Source organism: Rhincodon typus, chromosome 37, assembly GCF_021869965.1.
Source record: "Rhincodon typus isolate 14 chromosome 37, sRhiTyp1.1, whole genome shotgun sequence".
NCBI lineage: Eukaryota > Metazoa > Chordata > Chondrichthyes > Orectolobiformes > Rhincodontidae > Rhincodon > Rhincodon typus.
Window position 1 is genome coordinate 6585432 of NC_063368.1, and position 24628 is coordinate 6610059.

Below are 24628 nucleotides of genomic sequence, written 5' to 3' on the forward strand. Positions count from 1 at the left end.
ACCCCTCAAATTGGAAGCCTACAACATAATCAGTCTTGCACTGAATTCAACAAGGATATTACTGATGACCTAAAATGTATCTCCACTGGGGAAAAAAAAAGCATTCCTTGCCCCACTGTTTGTGGATTCTAGGTGAGGAGCTTGTTATCCCAGCTGTCAAAGCCTCAGCAGTTGAATAGTCAGTCCAATATTCATTGTCTAGCCACACATCACACTTGAGCTATTTGGAATGAGAAGAAGGTCATCAGAGCCTCGGGGTTACATTTGACCATGAGACAACCATGTATGTACAGCATCATTAAAACCACCTATTTCCAATTCCATCTCTGCCTAAGCTCGCCTGCTGCTGAAACCCTCACCCATGCTTTGAAGAAACGTCTTCTCTGCTGGCCTTCAAAGTTGTAGCTTCCCCAAATGTAAAGTTGTCCAAACCTCTGCTAGCTTATCCTTACCTGCACCAAGTCCTGTTTACCCATTAAATCTATGTTTGCTTGTGTACTTTAGTTCCCAGTCAACTAATGTTTCAATTTTAAAATTCTCTTCCTTGGCCCTACTTGTGTAATCTCCCGTAATTCCACCAGCCTCTGAAATATCTGTGCCCCATCTGATTCTGGTCTCTTGAACAATGTAGGTTTTAATAACTCCATTATTGATAGTTGTGCCTACAGTTAACTCTGAAATCCCTTCCCTATGCATCATTGCTGCTCCGAACTCCATCCTCATTTTAGATACTTCTTAAAACCCATCACCATGACAAAGCTTTAAGGGACATTTTATTACATCAAAAGCCATTATATAGACACAATGTGTTGTTGGTCACTCTGTTGCTCAACCCCATTTAACTATTTGATGAGATTATGGCTGATTTGTTTCATACTCTATTTAACTGCCTTGGTCCTGTAACCCTTAAACTTACCCAATCTATCAGTCACAATTTTGAAATTGCTACAAATGAGATAGGATGGATGAACCAATCCCTGTCCTTAACCTACTCCTATGCTGGTCACAGCAAGGTTTAAGAAGAAAGGTAATATGGCCAATTATATTTAAAACAGTATGTAAACAATTCTGAGTCAGAAACAAATCAACCAGGTTCCTTCAAAAACAAATACAGGATTGGGTTATTGAAATCAAAACCTAATCAAGGAAAGATACAAACACAAAAAGATTTCATCTGCAAAAACATGTACAAATATCCTTAAAATCTAGCACACAACCTCCAAGTCTGAGATTAAAAAAATCTAAAATGTCTGCTGCATATTATCTTAAAATTAATTTGGTCAAATCCAGTTACATTCACAAAACGACACAGATTGTCCAATTATTGGCTGTAGGTGAAGTCACTTTGCCCATAAGCTGTTGGCAGTGAGATTTCTTCCAGGATTGGGTATGGCTGAATTTTTTTATCTGGAGACAGCAGTGGTAGATTTCAGGTGTTAGGGCTGCCCATGGCTGAATCAGCATAAAATAATTGGAAGTGGGTGAGTTGACAGCTTTTAGCTGAGATATCAGCTTCCATAGTCTGTTCAAAGTTAAACTATAAGCTAGAGCAATCGTAGCCTTCATAGAAGGAGTACATCGAATGTAGCAAGTTTAAGATAGTAAACAAAGGGCCTTGTGAAATGCACACGAAGGAGTCCTGTTGAATAAGAATTAAAAATGTAACTGCTGCTTGTATACAGACAGTTTGATAACGAACATGCTTGAAGAATACTGATAGAAGCCTCCATACCAGGCTGGACAAAAGTATGGTACTGATCATGGAATAGAAGGGTAGGGTCTGACCCACATCAGTTAAGATCCCCTAAGTAATCGTAGCCACAGGTTATATAAAAAATGGAGTTTTAAGTATACAGGCATTAAAGGATTTAACTGCATTCCCATGGACATTCAGCCTAAGGCAGACAGGAGAAGATTTTGCAATTAGCAGGGGAGTACTGAATCACTGACCCAGGAGCTAACACCTGGAATGTGGTTGAGTAAGATGTATTGTGAAGGCCCATGGATAAATGATAAGAAGGTCTGGTAAACATCATGAGATGACCCAAAGCTATCTTGGACTAATCCCACAGTTACATGATTAACCTGATTGGATATGTATATATCAATTAATAATATGATTGGTTTGTAACAGCCAAAGGCAGGCTAAAAATAAAAATATAAAAAGTGTAAGTTTCCCTTTGTTCAGTGGAGAAGACCCTGCACTGCCAGAGGCACTCTCCCCTCCAGTGTAAAACAATAACCTCTTTAGGTGTCGAGTAATTCATTTAGTCATTCCGTCCCCACACCAGGTTCTCCTTTAAGAACACTTGTATTGTGGCATTGAAGACCTTTCTCTTGAGAAACTCTCCACTTGTAGCGATAAGGCCTTCCATTTGGTTTTTCAGCTCACAAACTTTGTAGCGAGAGGTTTCTGAGATTGTGAAAAAGACAGAGATAGCAACGGCTGTTGCTCCAGACAAGATATCCCTCTAATTGTCTGTGTTCAAATTCAATAGATTTATTTCATGAATGAACTCAATTGCGTAAACTTTCTCTGAAATTATTAGACTCAAACATTCCAATCAAGGAGCTTGTGTCCTTTCCGAATACACTATTTTCCCTCCTTTGCCCTGCAAAGGGTTCTTTACAAAAAAATCCAAGATATAGATATGTGTTCAGTCAATTATATTCTCAATTAATATTTCAGACAACACATCTTCATACTGAAATTTTTCAAGCAGCTTTCCAGCCTCAATAGCTTATTGCAGGGGGAGAGTTCTAGATTTCCACTATATTTTTGTATGAAGAAGTATTTCCCCAGATTAGCTGTAACAGTCTAGGTCTAGTTTTTAAGAGTAAGAGCCTGTGTCCTAGACTCCACCCCCCAACCCCCATCCCTCCCCAGAGGAAATTACCTTTCTTTCTATCCTGTTAATTTCCTTCATCATCTGATCATCACAGTTTGATCAAAGAAGTACATGCTTAATCTGGGCAGTCTGTTTTCAATGCTTAACCCTATTCTCCCTAGTGTCATCCTGGTAAATACCATTGCAGCCCTTCAAAGCCAATATAGGTTTCCTGAGCACAGTGCCCAAAACGAACACATTTAATGGTTCCCATTACTGAGATTAGAGTAGTGTACTAATCACGGCATCATCAATTGTTTTAAAAATCCATTAGTTCACCTTTAGGGAGGAGAATTTGCCATTCCATCTAAGAATGGAGACCTACATGTGACTCCAGATCCACAGTAACGTGGTTGACTTTTAATTGCCCACTGAAATGACCCAGCAAACCACTCATTTCTAGTGCAACTGGGGACAGCAGCAAATGCTGTACTTGTCAGCGATGCTCACATCCTAACAAAGAATAAAGGAAAAAAATGGAGTCTAACTATGTCAGCAACATAACATCGATCCATCTGTATTCGAGCCCTCTTCAGCTGAAGGCTCATTTCAACACCTTTTTAATTTATGATCATAATTGTCAGCTCATGTTTAGCAATTTCTGTATGTGGACTCCCTCCATCTTTATGCCCTGTAGTTCCAAGCCTCTTACTGATTGTAAAATACTTCAATCTGGTACTTGTGCAGCCTGCCCAAAATTTCAGATTCAAAGTGGCGAAGAAGGAAAATAAAGTGTTGCACAATTGATAGCAAAGTATCATTCACAGGCATGGACTTCAGAGCATTTATCACCATTTCTGAGTCACTATTGACAATATGATCACTATAAGCAATCAAATGAAACATATACAAAATAATCCAAAGACGTAAAAAGAACATATTATAGCAGTTACATTTATTGCCAACAGGGTAATTCACGTTTCAGTCTCTCTCCTTTATGGTCTTCTAATTCTTTGGTAAACAGTTCAATTTCGATACTATCTTGGCCATCCAAATATGGCTTCTTTGCTGTAAAGAAAATCAACAGAACCACATACCAATCCCAGGTCACACTAATAATCCAGCTACAGACATCAAAATATTCAGAAAAATGTGATAAAGGCATTTAAGTCATCATTTGAGAATTTGGAGACAATTTTTTACCACAAGTTTGAGTTTGATTTATTGTTGTCACATGTACCAGATACAGTGAAAAGCATTGTTTTGCATGATCTACAGGCAGATCGTACCATACAAAATGCATCAGGGTAGCAGAACAGAATGCAGAATACAGTGTTACAGCCACAGAGAAGGTGCAGAGAGAGAAATCAAAATTAACATTTGAGAGGTCTGTTCAAAAGTCTTATAACAGTGGAGAAGAAGTTGTTTTTGAATCTGTTCACACGCATATTCAAACTTCTTTAACTTCTGCCTGACGGAAGAGGGTGGAAGAGAGTACAACTGGAGTGGGAAGCTTCTTTGATTATGTTGGTTGCTTTCCTGAGGCAGCAGGAAGTGTAGGTGGAGTCAATGGATGGAAGGCTAATTTATGTGATGGACTGGGCTGTGTTCATGACTCCAAAGCAAGAAAGTGGAGTAGAGGACAATCAGACCAGTCACAAACTCACTGAATGGCAGCACTTCATGGGCTGAATGGCTTACCTCTGCTCCAATATTCATGGTCCGACTTTTTAAAACAGAGGCAGATGGGTTTTGGACACAGTTCTGCAAAAGTAACTTTTTTAAAAGTGGTCATGAAGTGATTCAGAAAAGTAACTGAAATGCATGTTTTCCAAAAATGCAGGTCATTTAGTCAGTGCCGCATCAGATACCTGTGTTGTTAATTGATGATGTGTTTATACTACTGAGTTTATGATAGTCGGGAAACAAAATCAGGAGAGGCTGATGTTTTAATCTGAATCAAGTTCTGAAGAATTAGGTTACAGTTTTATGCAGGCACGACAATCAGGTCCAGAGCAGTTTTCCCAACAGCACAATGGTTTTAGTTTGTGAAGTCTCCTAGCCATGAGAGTTTGTACAGACATTTTCATAACATCAGAACTGAAAGGGGTTCTGGGCCATAAGAGCTAGAAAATAGTCTTAAAACAATTCCAACAGTACAGGGTGGAAAAAGAGACAGATAAGTAAGAAATGAAAGAGTTAAGACAGCAGAGATATTTCTCTGGGATTGAATACCTGCAAAAGATTTTACCAAGATGGTGCCATGGTAACCAACTGCAAAAATTAAATTTATATTCTATCAAGCATGGTTTTTGTCTGAGATCTGATATCAGCAGGGATCATATCAATAATAAGAGAAGAAGGATATAAGAATCGTAATGTTTGCTCACACATGCATGCTGGCTACTCTTTTTGGAATGAACTCATCCATATCTCCCATCTCTATTCCCCAGCTTCTGCCATCCATAGCCTTGCTGCCTCTACTCCTCTGCCCATAACCTTTGTCCTCACTGATCTTCAATAACTGCCCTGCTCTGAATTCTCTGACATTCATACCCTGTCCACAACTCCCTCCTGTGATCCCCCCAACTCTAGCTTTACAACAAAAAGCAAAGTTGCTGGAAAAGCTCAGCAGGTCTGGCAGCATCTGTGAAGGAAAAAACAGAGTTAACGTTTCGGGTTCTTCTCCAGCCCTACCTTCGTGGCATGCTATCTGCTTCCTGTACATCCTTCTCTATCTAGTCCATCACTGGCAGCAGAACTTTCAACATCCTTTATCTGACTCATTGGAACTTTGTCCTTAAACCTCTGCATCACGTTACTCTTCTCCCTATTTTTAAAAATCATATCAAAACCCATTTATTTGGAATCTCGGTTTCCATCTTTCCTCCTTTAATTCTCCTACTCCAACGTGAAGGATGCTTTTTTGTTTATTAAAAGCCACTTTGTAAAGACAAGTTGTTGCTGAGGTGACTTCCTGATTCAGGTATTGAAAATTAAACGTACCTTTTTCCCCAAAGTTCTTAAAGAAATATGATCCCACACTGAAAAGAGAAACAATCCATAATCTTAAATCCAACCTGGAACTGTATCAGAATGAGCTTTCAGCTTTGTAGTAACATGCCCAACAAATTCCATAAAGTACAGGGTTCAAGCCACTAGCCAGGAACTCCAGGTTCAAACGTTTGAGTCGATATCTTGACCATATTTGAATCAGTTGGATTCAATAGCATTCCAACCCAATTTCAGAATGAAAGGTAGCTCGATAGATTATATATTTAAGTTTTTAAAAGTGGTTAATCATTGGAATATATGAGGCTGCAGATGTTCTTTGACAATTGAATATAAGTTTGTTACACAAAGTAAAGAGAAGAAGCTAATCAAGCTATATATATAACATTTAGAAAGATCTTAACACAAATATCAACACAAAGGATCAACCTGTCTCCCAACACCTTTCATTGGAGACTCAATTTCAGAAAAATATCATCCCTAACCCAGCTTCTTAAAACTTTACTTAACTGAAGCAATGCCCAGAGAAATGAAGAAGAGAATGGCTGTCTCTCATTTTGTTGAATTGAAACAGGCACAATGTGATGTTATAAAAGTTTATACAATAATGAGTGGTATAGATAGGGTTAATGGTAGGTGTCTTTTCCCTAGAATGGGGGATTTCAAGACTGGAAGGCACATTTTTAAGGTGAGAGGAGAGAGATTTAAAAAAGACATGAGGGGCAAATTGTTTACACAGAGGATGGTTCACTTGTGGAATGAACTTCCTTAGGAACTGGTGGATGTGAACACAATTACAATGTTTAAAAGACATTTGGATAAATACATGAATAGGAAAGGTTTGGAGGGATATGGACCAGGAGCAGGTGGGACTAGTTCAGTTTAGGAATATGTTCAGGATGGACTGGTTGGATCGAAGGGTCTGTTTCTCTGCTGTATGACTCTATGACTCTATTTTCTTTCTGCCTGCAGACATAGGACTCTGGGAAAGCATAAATGTGGCATCCAAGCAATTGGGCTGCACTCCAAGCCTGACTAACACTTTAAATTGTTGTCATTAACTACCTGGTCTCATGGATGGTTATCGCTATCAAAGGAGCACTTATGTCATAGATTGGCAGACTCTTACACACATTGTTCTCTAAAGAACAGATTATGAAGTTACAAAAATAGTACCAACTCCTCCCAGACAATACAGAAATGAGAAAATTGGCAGTGCAGTACTGACATGGTATGCGTGGAAAGGACATAGTCCAGTTTGTACAGGTTCAAAATGTTCATGATGGATCATTAATGTTTTTCAATGTGGTTAAACTCAGTCAATAATAAGCAGGGAGAGAACATTGTTGTATTCTTTAATCCAAGATGCACAGACCAGTTGTATTTGTCTTAGTTGGTTAAACGGCTAGCGAGAGGCTGACTTGGGTCTTGCCTCCTCAGCCTGCCTCTGAGACTGGAAGGCAATAGCAAACCACAAGTCAAAACCTGCCAAGGAAACCAGCTCAGGTTGAAGTGCCAGCCAATAATGAGCCAGAGCTTTGGGCAGAATGCGTATGGAATTGGAGATGCTGAGATTAATTATCGCACAACTAATATCACCCAGACAAAAATTAGACTAACTCAGGACCCAGGGTGGGACCTTATTGATCTACATGGCTCAGCATCAATCTGTATTGTGTCGATGTTCACTGGACCATTCCCCTCAAATGAGATTTTCAGGGAGATACTTAGTTCATGCCCCACTGCAGTGTTCCAAAGTGTTTATAAATCAATATTTTAATTTTAGAAAGAATATTGTCAACATCAGAATCACGGCAAAATGGGAACACTCACCTAATATAGGATTGACAACATTTAGGGAAGCTAGCTCACATTCTCCTGCAGCCAAACCATGTCCTGAAAAAAGTACAATTTATTTTATCTTGCAGATAACATTTGAAGGAGGTTTCAGTTACAGGAAAAGCAATGTCCCCCATTCCCCAACCCCATTCAGCTGAATTTCCTAGGAGCATAACTGGACCCTGCAAATACCCAAGGCTGCGATTTTCAGAAGGCAGAACAGATAACTTTCAAGTCTTCCTCTCCGCTTTTCAATATGTCTCCCATCTGGATGACCAAGTAGCTCCTGTGAAAATCTGAGGCAAGAGCCTGGTTTCTGAACCCCACCAGCCAGAAGAAAACTGAAGCCTCAAAGGTAATGAACCCATTTGACTTAATCCCACCAAGATAATACTTAGGCTGTTTGATCAATCTTCTCCAGGAGCAGTTCTTAGCCCTCAATCTTGACATTTTGGAGAACCATTGAAATTGAAAGGATGTTGTCACACTCATAGTCTAACACCGAATGTACAGAAATAGGTATTCAGTCCAAACAGCCTACGTCATTGCTTACAATACTGTCCCATCAATGAAGGAGAACATTCAGTTTATTAACTCTTGGGCTGGCTGTTTGGCACAGTTATTCAATTAGTTCCATTCCCCTGCTATTTCCAAATGGTCCTACAAAGTCGTTCTTGTCAAGTATTTATCAAATTTGCATATGAAAGTTACTATGAGTCTGGTTCCAGCATCCTTTCAGGCAGAACCAGGTCCCAGGAAACTTACTGTGTCTAAAACAAAATCTTTATGTTGCCTCTGGTTGTTTTGTTAATTATTTAAAATCTGTGTACACAAGTTACCAACTCTTCAGTCACTGGAATTAGTTTCCTTCTAAGTATCTCCTTAAATCCATGGAATTAAAATGGACAGTGGGGACATGAATACAAAATAGGATATGGGACACAACGCTGAGTGTACTTTCAATGTGCACAATCGTGTTCTGCAGGGGTCAGTACTACACTTTTTGATTTACATTAATCAATTTACATTAATGATCACGGATATACAGACAATTTCATGTCATCTGAAATTGTTGAAAAAAAGTATTTAAAGCAGTACCACACAACAGACTTGTCAGCAAAGTTAGGGCTTATGGAATGAAAGGTACAATTGCAACTTGGATATGAAACTGGTTGAATGACAAGAAACAGAGAGTAGCAGTAAACTGCTGTTTTGCAGGCCAGAAAAAAGCTTTATAATGGATTGCCCCAGAGGTTGAATCTTCCTTTTTTTTCCCCCTTTATTCATTCACAGGATGTGTGTGTCACTGGCAAAGGCAGTATTTATTACCCATCCCTAATTACCCAGTGGGTAGGTAAGAGTCAACCACATTGCTATGGATCTGGAATCAAAGGACATTAGTGAACTAGATGGTGTTTATCCCACAATCAACACATGGTCATCATTAGATTCTTAATTCCAGATATTTATTGACTTCAAATTCCACCACCTGCCATGGCAGGATTCGAACCCAGGTCCTCAGAACGTTATCTGGTTCTCTGGGTTAACAGTCTAGCAATTATAACACTAGGCCATTGCCTCCACTGATATATATTAATTTCCCAGGCCTTGGTGTACAGTTTGTTTTGTGGCAAATGATGCAAAACTTGGAATTATTGTGAACCATGAGGAGAAAAATAGAGGGCAGACATATGGATGAAATTTAATTTAATCTAATCTCTGACAGCAGATACACTGTTGAACAGTATATGAATTAAGAAGTGAAGGGAACTTTTAAGAAAGGAACTGCAATTATCAACAGCTATTTTAATCGTCATACAGATTGGATGAATCAAACTGGCAAAGATAGTTTGGGATAAAATAGTGTATTCCAGACATTTCTTAGACTAATAGTTGGGAAGCAACAAATGAAAAGGCTACTTTAGACCTAATGAGGCAGAGTTATTCAATAATTTCATAATAAAAGATCTTTTTGATAAGAGTAATCGTAACATAATAGAATTTCACATTTCATTCAAGGCTGAGAAATGTTGATCTGAAACTAGAGTGTTGAACTTAAATCAAGGCTATTAAAAGGATATGAAGACAGGGGTAGATGGTAATCAGCAGGAGGTTTCCTTGCCTATGTTTGACCTGATGCCATGAGATTTCATCTGGTCCTGAGTCAATGTTCAGGACTCTCAGAGCTCTTCCTTCCCTTTGGTAGATCTGCCCTCCTGATGGGACAGGACATACCCAGAGATGCTAACTGCCAGAATCCATTATTAAGTAGGCTATGGAAGCCATTTTGGAATATTATAATACAATCAGGCAGCGTCAACTTGGCTTCATGAAAGGGAAATGATATTTACCTAATTTACTAGTGGTTCTTTGAGAAAGTAACAATCACTATGGATAAAAGGAATTTGGCAGATGTGGTGTATTTGAATCCAAAAGGCATTTGATAGGGTACCATATCAAACCATACTACACAATATAAGAGCTCATGGTGTAGATGGTAACATGCTAGCACAGATAAAGGATTAGTTGGTTAGTAGGAAGCAGAGTTGGGATAAATGGATAATATTCTGGTTGACAAACTGTAACTAGTGGACTGTCACAGGAATCAGTACTGGAACCTCAGCTATTTACAATCTACATCAATGACTTTGATCAAGTGACCAAATGTTTCATGCTAAATTTGCTTGTATAGATATGGGAGTGAGTTGTGAAAGAAGCATAAGGATTCCAGAGTGGGATATAAATAGGTTAAGTGACAGCACTAAAATTTGTCAGATTGAGTGTAAATTGAGGAAATGTGAAGTTGTCCACTTTGGAATGAAGAATTAGAAAAGCATTATAATGTTTAAATAGAGAGTGCAGAAATCTGTAGGACAGAAAGATGTGATTCATCTGTCAGGACAAAAAATTAACATGCAGGTACAGCAATGAATGGAGAAGGTAAATGAAATCTTGTTGTAAGGAGAATTGAGTATACGATTGAGTACAATATAGACAACGTTAGTGAGACAGCATCTGGAGTACCCAGCTGGTTCTGATATTACGCGATAGTTCCATTTTCATGTGATCTCACATTATAAGAAAATTGCGCAATAACCGCGATATTTAATGTGATAGGAACAGAATCGTGTTATAGCCAATACAGGTAGGAAAAGTTCGCATTCTACAAATAGTGTTCTATAATTCTTCAATCACATTAAAACCAATTTGCGATTGAAGTCAGTTCTGCTGTAACGTGTATTCCATCAACACAAATTGGCTATAATGTGATTGACGAGTAGGGGAATGCTATTTCTAAAATGCGAATTTGTGTTGGCTATAACACAATTCCATCGCTGCATGGAAGAGTACATGTTGACATCACATGATCGTTTCATGCGCTTTGTCATGAATACGTACAATGTTAGCGCCGAAAGAGTCTCTGCACCGGCATCATGTGATCATTTCATGGGCTTTGTCGTGAAGTGCTTTCTGTGAGAGGTACAGTACAACCTCCTCCCCCATCAAGTCATCTTGACATTTTTTCAAGGTAACGTGTTAAATTTACTTTTATTTCATTATTAGATATGAATTAAACATTTATTCAAAATGTGCTATCCTATGTATTAGGCTTTTGAGTGATTTTGAGTAGATTTTTCTGGTGGACTGCCGAACCCCACTTTTCCCATAGGCCCTGTTATTTCTATAACACAATGTTGCACAGAAACACAACTATTGCGATCTGGCAGAATCGACTATATTGTGTCCAGTTTTGGTCACTTTTCATAAAAACGCATATAATTGCATCAGAAGCAATTCAGAGAAGTTTTACTCAATTGGTTCCTGGGATGAAGGGATTATCTTATGAGGAAGGGTTAGACAGGTAGGGCCTGTATACACTGGAGTTCGGATGAATGAGAGATGATATTGTTCAAACATATCAGGTGCAGAGGGGACTTGACAGGGTGGATGGGAGACTGAAACTAGGAAACACAGATTTTTAAGAAAAGTGGTCTCTATCTTAAGCTAGAAATAAAGAGATTTTTTTTTCCCACTCAGTCATTCTTCCATGGAATTCTCTTCCCAAGAGAGCCATGGATGCTGTGTCACCAAATACTTGTATAGTGAGGTTAGATGGCTTCCTAATAGACAAGGAAACAAAGGTCACTGGGGATAGACATGAAAGTAGAGTTGAGGACACCATCAGACTAGCCCACTCCTGCTCCTAATCAGTATGTTTATAATAAAGCATACTGCATCCTGGGGTTTATCAACGGAGTCACTGAGTATAAAAGCTAGACAGTTAAACCTGTTTAAACACGAGTCTGGTTTCAATTTGAATATTGCATCCAATTCTGTGAACCATGCTTTAGGAAGGATATGAAGGCATTGGAGTGGCTGTGGAAAATGATTCCAGGCTTGAGGAACTTCTGTTGTGTAGACAGAGTGGAGAGGTTGGGACTATTCTGACTAGAAAAGAGAAGGTTGAGAGGAGATTTAATAGATGCTTTCAAAATTGTAAGCGGTCAGGTCAGAGAAACTGTACCCGTTGGTAGAAAGATTGAGAACTAGAGGACATGGGTTTGAGCTCATTGGCAAAAGAAGCAATGGATTCATGCGGAGGCACATTTTCATGCAGCAAGTGATGAGGATCAAGAGTGCACTGCCTGAACATTGCAGATTCAATCAAGGCTCTCTCATTGGAATTAGATAATTATGTGGAAAAACAAAATGTGCACAGCTACAGGGAAAGGATGGGGGAGGAGCACAAAGTGAATTACTCCTTCAGGGGCCATACAGATACATTGGGCCAAATGGCCTCCTGCAATGCAGCTGACCAAGTACCAGAATGATTTGAAAAAAATCCCATGGGTGAGACTCCTCTGGTGAGGCAGGAGGGAGAAGGGAACACTTCCATACAATGAGGACAGCAATGTTAAAAGAGATGAGACATTGCTCTTCATTTTGTCCACAATATTAACATCCAGCTTACACCGAATGTGGTTAGGCGTATCACAATTCAACCTCTTCTCTGGCCACAAATCTGCCATAAACCAACCTCAGAAAGCAACCTCCACTATACCATTCCCACACCCGCCTCACATACTTTCAGAATATAAACGTTTTGTGCTTCTACAGGTACACAGTTGCTGGGCACATCCCATTTGACACAGTTCACCAAACGTATTTATAACATGCAGGATGGAAGCCATTCAGTCCCAATCAGTCTGGAAAAACTCAGTTCATTCGAGTCAATGCAGAATTGAACCCCATTTGGCCACCTAAGTGCCAACTCAGTAAACTGAAGGAAATAAGTCACTTACCCTTCAGTGACGACTTGGGAAAATATTTCAGCAAAATGTAAATTGCCAGTAAAACCACAAAGAGTAATGTGACTAAAACCACTGGTGTAATCCATCTGTGATGTGTGTCACTGACACTGATCTTTTCACAGTCTCCTTCAGAAACATCTATCCAAATACAAAAAACGTTACTGAGACATAGACATAAAACAACATGAACCAGTTCATTTTCTTATCCATTTTTTCTGCGCTGTGTTTGGAGATATGAGTCATGCAGTGAGTAGCAAAGTAAGGTTTACACTTACAGTTCAAAATTTCTTTTAATGTGGAAGTGCTCGGTATCTACAACTCATAAACAATGGGCCAGCATTTACAGTCAAAACAACAGTGAGGCTAAGAGCACTCACCATGATTTATTATACTGTTACTTCAAGCGACTCAGGAGAAGGACACATTTATATTGCATTGTTCTGTTGGCAATATTTCAGTCCCCATGTGGTTAAGGCGATACACAACTGCCTGATCTGTCTAAAGGCACCAGGTGCCCCATCACCCATTCCAGTAATTTGCAGTATCAAGGCCACTGAGAGTTAAATGGACCACAGCAATAACCATTCACCATCCTATCTGAACAGTCATGTTCCCAATAAGCAGCAATGGAGCAGGTTCAAGTGCTAAATGGTCCACTCCTGTATCTTTGTACAGTGAATTTGATCAAAAGAAGTAGGAACAAGCTGTTCAGACCCTCAAGCCTGCTCTGCCATTCAATAAGCTCATGGCTGAATCAACATTACTCATATTCACTTTCCTGCCTTTTTCCCATAACCCTTGATTCCCTGACTGATCAAGAGTCTATCTCAGCCTTATATATACACAAGTACTCTGTCCCCACGGCTCTCTCAAAGACTCACAACCCTCTGAAAGAAGGAATTCCAACTCATCTCACTCTTAAGTTTTATTTAGAGACTATGCCCTATGGTCCGAGGCTCTCTCATGACAGGAAAATCATCTGAAGAAGGGTCTAGGCCCGAAACGTCAGCTTTCCTGCTCCTCTGATGCTGCTTGGCCTGTTGTGTTCATCCAGCTCTACACCTTGTTATCTCAGATTCTCCAGCATCTGCAGTTCCTACTATCTCTCAACATTTATCCTGTCAAGAGTCTTAAGAATCCTATATGTTTCAATGAGATCACCTCTCATTCTTCTAGACTTCAGTGAGTAGAGTCCCAACCTGTTTAGCCTTTACTCATAAGACAATCCCTCCATACCAGGGATCATCCTAGTGAACCTTCTCTGAACTGTCTCCGATGAAATTATATCTTTCCTTAAATCTGGCTCTAGAAGTTGGGCTATTGGAGTGCAATTAACTAAATCAATAGTACCTATACTTAAGTTGTCAAAATATCTCCAAATACTATTGACAATAGAAAACAGTTGAGACAAGTTACATTGTGGTGCTACATTGAGTTATGCAGGCCAGGAAAGTCCCACTGGACTGCTGAGTTACATTGACTAGGATCTCACCTGGGACCTTCCAGTTTAGTTCTACATGAACTGATCTCAGCCAGAAAAGTAGTTGATGATGTTACAATTGACCTCAATGTTTATGATCATGGGAGGGATAAAAATCAAACAGGGTTTTAGCCCCTAACCAGTATTCTAGCTTCCAATGCATATTGGATGGGTACAGGACTAGGTAATAAGTCTTGATGAGTTGAATAATATTGGAATTTACTGCAAATCTCACAGATCAGGACAGCAGGTTTGCCATTGGGTGAGGAACAGAATCTGAACTTTTCAAGGACTCGACACACAAAAAGGTGTCAGTCTATGTTTCAGATCCCCCTCCAAGGAGAAGAATGTAATGTTTAATTTTACTTACTCCAATGTAACGTTGCAGTTTTATTCTTCTGGAGCTTGGGATTGTATATAGAGCAGGTATATGTCAAGTGTGATGTAGCTTGGATCCAGAGGATGGAGGTAATGCTGTACAGTCCTTCACGAGAACAATTAATGCCATTCTTGACTGTACTGTTTTCAGGAAGGGTATTTGTGATGTCATTAGTCCAGTATACAAGTGGTTCTGGATACCCACCCCATGAGGAACAATTTAGCTTCACAAACGCCCCATGATCCTGCTCGGATTTTGCAGTCAACACCGGCTCTGTATAGTCAGCTATAATCATCAACCAAAAAGGAAAGTAATGCACAGAGGTTAGTTACAGAATTCAAGAGTCAGTTTTAAACCTTAATTGAGACATTCCTATGTCTCTTCCAATGAACAACATAGAAAGCTCTTCCACAGCTGAGATGAACACATTGAGCATCCTTATCAGCTGTTCTGGAATGAATATCTGTGCTTTGTACCTTCATCAGGGACACCAGGGAGCATTGATTATAGGTAAGAGGCAGGAGGTTAAGAGGAGTTTTCACCCACAGGGGTGGTTGGAATCTGGAACTTACTGTCTGTAACAGTGGTAGAAGCAGAAACCCTCGTAACACTTCAACAGTATTTAGATGTGCAGCTGCAATACCAAGACATACCAGGCTATGAGCCAAGTGCTGGAAAATGGGATTAGAATAGTTAGGGATAGTAGGAACTGCAAATGCTGGAGAATCTGAGATAACAAGGTGTAGAGGGTCTAGGTGAAGAAGGGTCTAGGCCCGAAATGTCAGCTTTCCTGCTCCTCTGATGCTGCTTGGTCTGCTGTGTTCATCCAGCTCTACACCTTGTTATCTTAGAATAGTTAGGTACTTGTTTTTGACCAGCACAGACTTGATGGGCCAAAGGACCTTTTTCTTGTGCCGTAGACATCTATGACTCTATCCCAGAGTTCCAAACCCAAGTGTTGAGTGTTTACGAGCTTAGCTCTAAGTATTGTGACTGATCACTTTTTTTGCATGATACATTTATTAATTCAGAACCAAGCGGATCCCAAGCAAAGAGATATTCGGCAGCTAAGTGACCCCCAATGTAGTGGTCTGGTCCACTTCATGCCTTGCACTTAACACGGGAGGCCTGACTGTTAGAAGTGACAGAAAGTGATCTGCTGAAACCAGTCGGTCGAAACTGTCGCCAGTGTAAAACGGGCAACGAAGGAGAAAGAACATAATGGAGATCAAGGGAAGAGTACTATCATCAAACCATGACTGGCACAAGTTTCTTTCTCTGAATAAAAATCATTCAGGGGAAGTGGGCACCACTGGCAAGATCTATCACTCCTAATTGCCTTTCAGAAGGAGCTGGTGAGTCCCCTTCCTGACAACACAGTGGCTTGCTTGATAATTACAAAGGTCAATCAAGACCTAATAGAAATTGACAAAATAATGAGGGGTATAGATAGGGTTAATGGTAGTTGTTTCTTCCCTAGGATGGAGGATTTCAAGATTAGGGGGCACAGCTTAAAGTGAGAGGAGAGAGATTTAGAAAAGACATGAGGTGCAATTTTTTTACACAGAAGGTGGTTCACGTGTGGAATGAACTTCCAGAGGAACTGGTGGATGTGGGTACAATTATAACATTTAAAAGACATTTGGATAAGTACATGAATAGGAAAGGTTTGGAGGGATAAGGGCCAGGAGCAGGCAGGTGGGACTAGTTCAGTTTGGGATTATGTTCGGCATGAACTGGTTGGACTGAAGGGTCTGTTTCCGAGCAGTATGACTCTATGACCAAGAGTTAACCACATTGATGTGGGTCATGAGTCACATGTAGCCCAGACTAGGTAAGAATGGAAAATTCCTTCTCTGAAAGGTATTTGTGAACCAGATGGGGTTTTAATAAGAATCCAGCAGTTTCATGGTCATCATTAATGAGCCTAACCATTTAATTTAATGTCAGACTAATTTAATCAAGTAAATTCAAATTCAGTTAAATGTGGTCTTCAGACCATGAGTCCAGTAATATGACTGGTATACTGCTGTTTACTACATGACAGCTTAACGCTAATAGAATAAATTGTAAATTAGGTCATATGCCTTTTTAGTGTTGTCTGTGGTAATGCTTTCATCTCTGAGTCATAAAGTGGTGGGTTTAAGTTCCACTGTAATATCTTGAGCACAAGACTTCAGCGCAGTACACAGGAAGTGTACTTTCCCAGAATGAAAATTAAAGGAAACAATTGTTAAGTATTACTGACTTCTATTCTGACCAAGCACATCACGGGCCAGTACTCCAATTTGCTGTTCTATGTTGCACTACCTACACTCAATACCAAAGCGTGCTGTGCAAAAAACAGCTGAGCTATTAAGGGAAAGATGCAACTATTAAATAGAACATAGAGCACATTAAGCACGTTTATTAAGGAAGTTCACTCTTATATAAAACAAAGAAAATCTCAATAGACATTTAATTCTTCCCCTCTTAAATCACAGCTAAATAAAAAAGGGAAAGCTTTACCTGCTATTTGCAAACTGACTGATACAGATAGAACCACGTCGTACCCTGTCTGCTGTTTCATCTGAACTACGCAGGTGTATTCAGCTTCATCACTCACTCGGAGGTCAGACAGGAGAAGGGAGAAGTTGCCTTGTTTGAATTCTTTTGTAAAAAGTTTGGTTCTATTGCTGTAGTCCTGGTTATTTTGTTCTTTGCCTGTGTAGAAGGCATGGACTAATTGGTCAGCCATCTGCCAGTACACACGTATCTCATCAATAGCATGAATGTTTATAGAGCTATCCACACAGGACAGAAGAGCACTTTCCCCAACAATTCCTGAGACCGTGAGGGTAGACAAGGAAACTGGGAAATAAAAATAAAGAATACATGAAAATGCTGTTGCGCAGGTGATGAAAACTGGAGAAGTAATAAACAATGAGGAGAACATTACAGGCTGATAAGCAGGAGATATTAGAAAGGATGATTATATTTAGATGAAAAGTCACCAGGATCAGACAGAATGCAGAGGGTCCTTAGGGAAGGAAAGAGAAATGAGGAGCACTGGCTATAATCTTCCTATCCTCCTTTAATATAGCTGTATCTGTGAGACAGCACGATAGCTCAGTGGTTAGCACTACTGCCTCACAGCTCTAGGAACCTGGGTTTAATTCCACCCTTGGGTGACTGTCTGTGTGGAGTTTGCACCTTCTCCCTGTATCAGCATGGGTTTCCTCCAGGTGTTCCAGTTTCCTCCCAAGGATGTGCAGGTTGGGGTGGATTGGCCATGCTAAATTGTCCAAAGTGTCCAGGGATGTATGGGCTAGGTAGATTAACCATGGTAAATGCAGGATGAGAGAGCAGGGGGTTTGTGTGGGGTGTTCTTTGGAGGGTCAGTGCAGACTCAATAGGCTGAATGGCCTCTTTCTGTACTGTAGGGATTCTACAACCCTCAGTGATACCGGAGAATTGTAAATGTTACACCCTTGAGCAAAAAAAAGTTTAACTTCATAGGAAACAGGTGCAGAAGCCTGGTCTGTCATTCAATATCATCACAGCTGATCATCCAACTGAGAACCCTGTTTCTGCCCATATCCTTTGATCCCTTTAGCCCTAAGAAAACAGAGAGAAGAAATGGATTCAGATTAAAACTGCACCCAGGCACATTTCCTACCATCTCGTAATTGATGGGGACTTTGGAGAGATTGTTTACTGGCAACCTCTACAAGGATGGTGCATATTTCAGAAGATCGAGAAAGATGAAAGTGAATCATGCCCATTGAGCATCAATGATATGTAGGCAACATGAAAGGGTATTTGAGTTGTCGCTAAGAAATGGACATTTATATTTACCTGTTCCCCAACACAAAAGCAATCCACACTCAAACAGTCCAGGTACCAGTCTGGCTCCCCTAAGACAAAGTAAAAAGAATTATTATTTCCAAAGCTTTTGAAAGGTTTATGACAGTGTATTTGTGACATTTTTCTTGACAATTTGGTGCAATAGTTTTGTCACCATTTCTCAGGGTTGAATTTCTTTTTGCACTTTCCTGTTGCAACTTCATTGGAAATGCAGCCATCAACTGACCTGAAATTCTCTTGCAATAAAGGCTAATATGTATTGTGACCAAGAAATGCCTTGTGAAAAAATGTTTCAAAGTCCTTTCACTGACATCTTTAAAAAAAAGTACAGGTATCCACAATCTGAACTGCACAGATATTAAATGCAAAGCCATCATAATACTGCGCTACTTGGTACATTAGCTACTGAAAAAGACTTAGGTGTCAGCCATGGCTCAGTTAGTAGCACTTTTGCCTCTGATCAGAAGATAATGGATTCAAGTAGAGGCGGCAAAATTACAACATTTAGGGGCATTCCAATTACAACATTTAAAAGGCACTTGATGGGTATACAAATAGGAATAGTTTAGAGAGAATTGGGCCAAATGCTGAAAAATGACACTAGGTCAGATTGGGATGTCTGGTCAGGATGAATGAGTTGGACCAAATTGTCTGTTTCTATTATGACTCTATGACTTTATAACTCTATAACTCCATTTATACAGATAAAACAGGATTTGCGCCAACCAAAGAAGTTACATTACTTGACAAAGCAGGAGAAATCTCAAGGAAATTAAAACATTTGGTTTAAAAATTAACAAGGAACAAAAGTCACAGCTCAGCTTAACTTAATGTGTGACTGCAACAATTAGTTGGTTTGTTCTGAGCAGCAGTCAAGCCACAAAATTCCTGAGAAACATCTTTTAGGATATGCTCAAACACATGCTTGATTGGCAGCTAAGTACTAGCAATTTCTTCTGTCTTAGTTATCAATTGTCTTTATCGGTTGTTCTTTCACGTTCTTTCATTGTGAGAGACCAGATAGCTTTAATAGGTGGTGAGAAAAAGAGTCAAAGAGATATACAGCACAGAAACGGACCCTTCGGTCAACCTCATCCATGCCAACTGGAAAGCCTATATAAATCTAGTCCCATTTGCCTGCATTTGGCCCATATCCTTATAAACCCTTCCTATTCATATACCCATCCAGATACCTTTTAAATGTTGTAATCGTACCACCTTCCACCACCTCCTCTAGCAGCTCATTGCATACACGTACCACGCTCTGTGTGAAAAAGTTGCCCTTTAGGTCCCTCTTATGTCTTTCCCCTCTCACCTTAAACCTATGCCCTCCAGTTTTGGACTCCCTAATGACAGGGAAATGATCTTGCCTATTTACCCTATCCATGCTCCTCATGACTTTATAGATCTCAATGAGGTCACATCTCAGCCTCCAGTCCTCCAGGAAAAATAGCCCCAGCCTATTCAGTCTTTCCCCACAGCTCAAACCCTCCAACCCTGGCAACGTCCTTCTAAATCTTTTCTGAATCCTTCCTAATTTCACAACGTCCTTCCTATAGGAGAGGGACCAGAATTGCATGCAATACTCCAAAAGTGGCCAAGCCAATGTCCTGTACAGCCTCAACATGACCTCCCAACTCCTATACTCAGTACACTGACCAATAAAGGCAAGTATACCAAACACTTTCTTCACTATCCTATCTACCTGCAAGTCCACTTTCAAGGAGGTATGAACCTGCTCTCCAAGGTCTCTTTGTTAAGCAACACTCCCCAGGACCTTACCATTAAGTGTATAAGTCCTGCCCTGATTTGCCTTTCCAAAATGCAACACCTCACATTTATCTTAATTAAATTCCATCTGCCACTTCCTGGCCCATTGGCCCATCTGATCAAGATCCCATTGTACTCTGAGGTAACCACCTTCACTGTCCACTACACCTCCAATTTTAGTGTTATCTGCAAACTTACTAACCATACCTCCTATGTTCACATCCAAATCAATTATATAAACGACAAAAAGCAGTGGACCCAGCACCAATCCTTGTTACACACTCCTGGTCACAGACCTCCAGTCTGAAAAGCAACCCTCCACCACCACCCTCTGTCCTTTGAACCAGTTCTGTATCCAAACAGTTAGTTTTCCTTGTATTCCGTGTGATCTAACCTTGTTAACCAGTCTACCATGAGGAACCTTGTCAAACACCTCACTGAAGTCCATATAGATCACATCCACTGCTCTGCCCTCATCAATCCTCTTCATTACTTCTTCAAAAAACACAATCAAGTTAGTGAGATTTCCCACTCACAAAGCCATGTTAACTATCCCTAATCAGTCTTTGCCTTTCCAAATACGTGTAAATCCTGTCCCTCAGGATTTCCTCCAATAACTTGCCCACCACCGATGTCAGGCTCACCGGTCTATAGTTCCCTGGCTTTTCCTTACCACCTTTCTTAAATAGTGGCACGTTATTAGTCAACCTCGAGTCTTCCGGCACCTCACCTGTGGCTATCAAAGCCACAAATATCACAGCAAGGGGCCCAGCAATATCTTCCCTAGCTTCCCATAGAGTTGTAGGGTGCACCTGATCAGGTCCTGGGGATTTATTCACCTTGATGCGTTTTAAGATGTTCAGCATTTCCTCCTCTGTAATATGGACATTTTTCAAGATGTCACTACTTATTCCACCACGTTCTCTATCTTCCATATCCTTCTGCACAGTAAATACTCATTTAGTATCTCCCCCATCTCCTGCAGATCCACACATAGGTGGCCTTGCTGATCTTTAAAGAGCCATTTTCTCTCCTTAGTTACCCTTTTGTCCTTAATGTATTTGTAGAATCCCTTTGGATTCTCCTTAACCCTATTTGCCAAAATTATTTCATGTTCCCTTTTTGCCCTCCTGATTTCCCTCTTAAGTATACTCCTACTGCCTTTATACTCTTCTTGGGATTCTTTGTGAAATAACTCCACAGAGGCTGGTATCTCATCACAATGTCACCCTTGATTGATACTGATGCGGCTTTCTCCTAGAGTGAACATAACCTCTGACACTCCTGTTTATATCTGTCAGCCAGGGCTCCCTGATTGGACCAAGTTAACAGCCCCAATCAGGGAACTCATATTCTATGAGGTCCACCTGGTTGATCTTGTTACAATCACTACACTTTGGAATTTTACTCATAACACAATTTAATATAGAAGTCAAAAATTTATTTTAAACTTTAGACGGATAGGAAAGTTTGACAACTAGCATGTACCGTATATACTTGTATGAAGTTAATATTTTTCGTTCAAAAGTCTTGGGATTGACTTTTACATGGATACACGGTGAAATTGAGACCACAGCCAAGTTAGCCATCATGCAATTGAACAGTGAAGCAGACTCAAAGGACTGAATGGCCCACTCCTGCTCCTAAGTCCTATTGTCCTATTTGATGCTTGAGCACCAAGGGAAATCCAAAAGAAACTGTAATGAACTGTGGGAAAGATGGTCTCAAATAATTACCATTAAGTAATTTTACACTCACAACATGTGAACATTTGTCATTGTAACCTTATCACTTCAATAATTTAAATAAATCATAACAAAATGAAAACATATAAATGTCCACAATAAATATATGTTCCTTGAAGGCTCCTTGATGAATTAATCATGACTAACAAAAGAAGTTCAAGCTTGTATTAGATCAAAGGAGGTGGCTTATAAGAATCCCTACACAGCGTAGAATCAGGCCATGTGGTCCATTGAGTCCACACTGACTCTTCAAAGGCCATCCCAGCCATACCCACCCCATCCCTATATTTTCTATGGCTAATCCACCCAACCTGCACACCCCTGGACATTGTGGGCAACTTAGCACAGCCAATCCACCTAACCTGCACATCTTTGGACTGTGGGAGGAAACAGGAGCACCCAGAGGAAATCTGCACAGACACAGGGAGAAGGTGCAAACTCCACACAGACAGTTGCCCGAGCTTGGATTTGAAACCAGGTCTCTGGCGCTGTGCGGCAGCAGTGCTAGCTACTGAGTCACTGTGACCTTGAGCATTGGGAGCAATTTAGAATCCATCAAAGGATGATCAAGAAAGTGGTAAAGACTGCAAAGAGACAATATGAATGCAAGCTAGCAAGTAATATAAGGCGGACTGTAAAATATTCTTTGGGTGTGTGAAAAGGAAAAAGTTAGGAAAGACAAAGACATCATAGGGAGATGCAAGAGAATTTATAATTGAGAATAGGGAAATGGCAGAGAAATTAATTGCGAGGAATTATGTGGATGACCAATTTAGGATTGTCTGTCTGACTCGTAGTGTGGTACACTTGCATGTACTGGGAGCAACACAGTAAAAGATAGGAGCCTGTTCGTCATGGACAGTTAAAACATATACACACACACCATACTTGTTTCAACTCAGCAAAATAGGTGACAACCTTTCAATGGTCCATTTCTCAGGATGCCCTGACCTATCTGAATCAACCGGCTTAGTTTGATATTTAAACAAAGCCTAGCTGTTAACCATCAAGCAGCATTATTGAGTGCATTCTCCATGGCAACATCTCTTAAGAATCACAGTCGATTTGCCAATCAATCAGCATCCTCCTCTCATTCGCTGAAAATATTGGTTTGCCCCTTGAATCTGTATTCTTCCAAAATGTCCTGACGAATGCAAGATGAAAAGTGTCAACAAAATGTGTCCTTTTTCAGAAATACTGAACAATTATTTTGCATCTATTTTCCTGGGGGAAGATACAGAAAATTTCCCATAAATACAAGGGAACTAAGGCCTTGTGAAAATGAGGAACTGAAAGAAATTAGTGTTAATATAGAGGTAATAATCAAAAGATTAATTGGATTAAAGGTTGATAAATACCCTGGACCATTTGAACTACATGCCACAATATTGGAAGAGGTAGTTATAGAGATAGTGGATGCATTAGTGACAATCTCTCAGAATTCTATAGACTCTGGAAGAATGGCTACAGACTGGAAAGTAGCAACTTTAACCCCATTATTTAAGGAGAGCAGAGAAATGGAAAATTACAGCCTTATTAGTTTGACATCTGTGGTAGGGAAATGTTAAAATCTATTATTGAATCGATTATAAAGGATGTGATAAATAAATAATTAGAAAATAACGCAATTGGGCAGAATAAGGATGGATTTATGGAAGGATTTGACAAGCCTTCTGGAGTTGTTTGAGGATGTTACTTGTAGCATAGATAAGAGAGGACCAGTGGGTGTGGTGTGTTTGGATTTTCAGAAAGCTTTCAATATCTCCCAAACAGGAGGTTAGTAAACAAAATTGAGCCACATCGGATTGGGGGTAATACACTGCTCTGGATTGAGAATTGTTAATCGACAGAAAGAGAAAGAAGGAATAAACAGGCCACTTTCAAGGTGGCAGGCTGTTACCAGTGGAGTACTGAAAGGATCAGTGCTTGGAACATATCTGTTCACAATCCATATCAATGATTTGCATACTGGAACCAATTGGAATCTTTCCAAATTTGCCAATGACACAAAACCAGTAGGGTTTTCTTAAGCTAAAAAATCATGGGGTTGACTTATACATGAGGTTTCCCTTGACAGAACTATGGATACCCAATGGTACAGAAAAGCTCTGGAAATACTCAGGTGGGAATATGAGCTGTGAGGAGGGTGATCATGGCAGGTGGAATATAGTGCGAATAAATGCGAAATTATCCACTTTGGTAGAAATAAAAACAAAAATGCAGAATCTCTCTCTTAAGTGGTGAGAGGTTGGGAATTGTTAATGGCCAAAACAACCTGGGCGTCTTTCATAATGAGTCACTAAAAGATTGCAGACAGATACAGCAAGAAGTTAGATAGGCAAATTGTATGCTGGCTTCAACAAAAGGGGAATTAAGTGCAGGAACAAAGATATCTTGCTGAAATTATACAGAGCCTG

General features: G+C 40.0%; 1 protein-coding gene across 1 annotated transcript in view; it reads right to left on the reverse strand.

The window, feature by feature from the left end:
* Positions 1-641: 641 nt before the first annotated feature.
* Positions 642-24628, reverse strand: part of LOC109928634 (CD276 antigen-like) — a 51031-nt gene continuing 27044 nt past the window's right edge. Inside the window, exons 4-9 of the mRNA XM_048617528.1 lie at positions 18688-18746; positions 17359-17700; positions 14842-15135; positions 12983-13129; positions 7674-7736; positions 642-3896 (exon numbers count right to left, since the gene is read on the reverse strand). Of these exons, the coding sequence (XP_048473485.1) occupies positions 3784-3896; positions 7674-7736; positions 12983-13129; positions 14842-15135; positions 17359-17700; positions 18688-18746 (1018 nt within the window). The 3' untranslated portion in view covers positions 642-3783. The remainder of the gene's footprint in view (positions 3897-7673; positions 7737-12982; positions 13130-14841; positions 15136-17358; positions 17701-18687; positions 18747-24628) is intronic.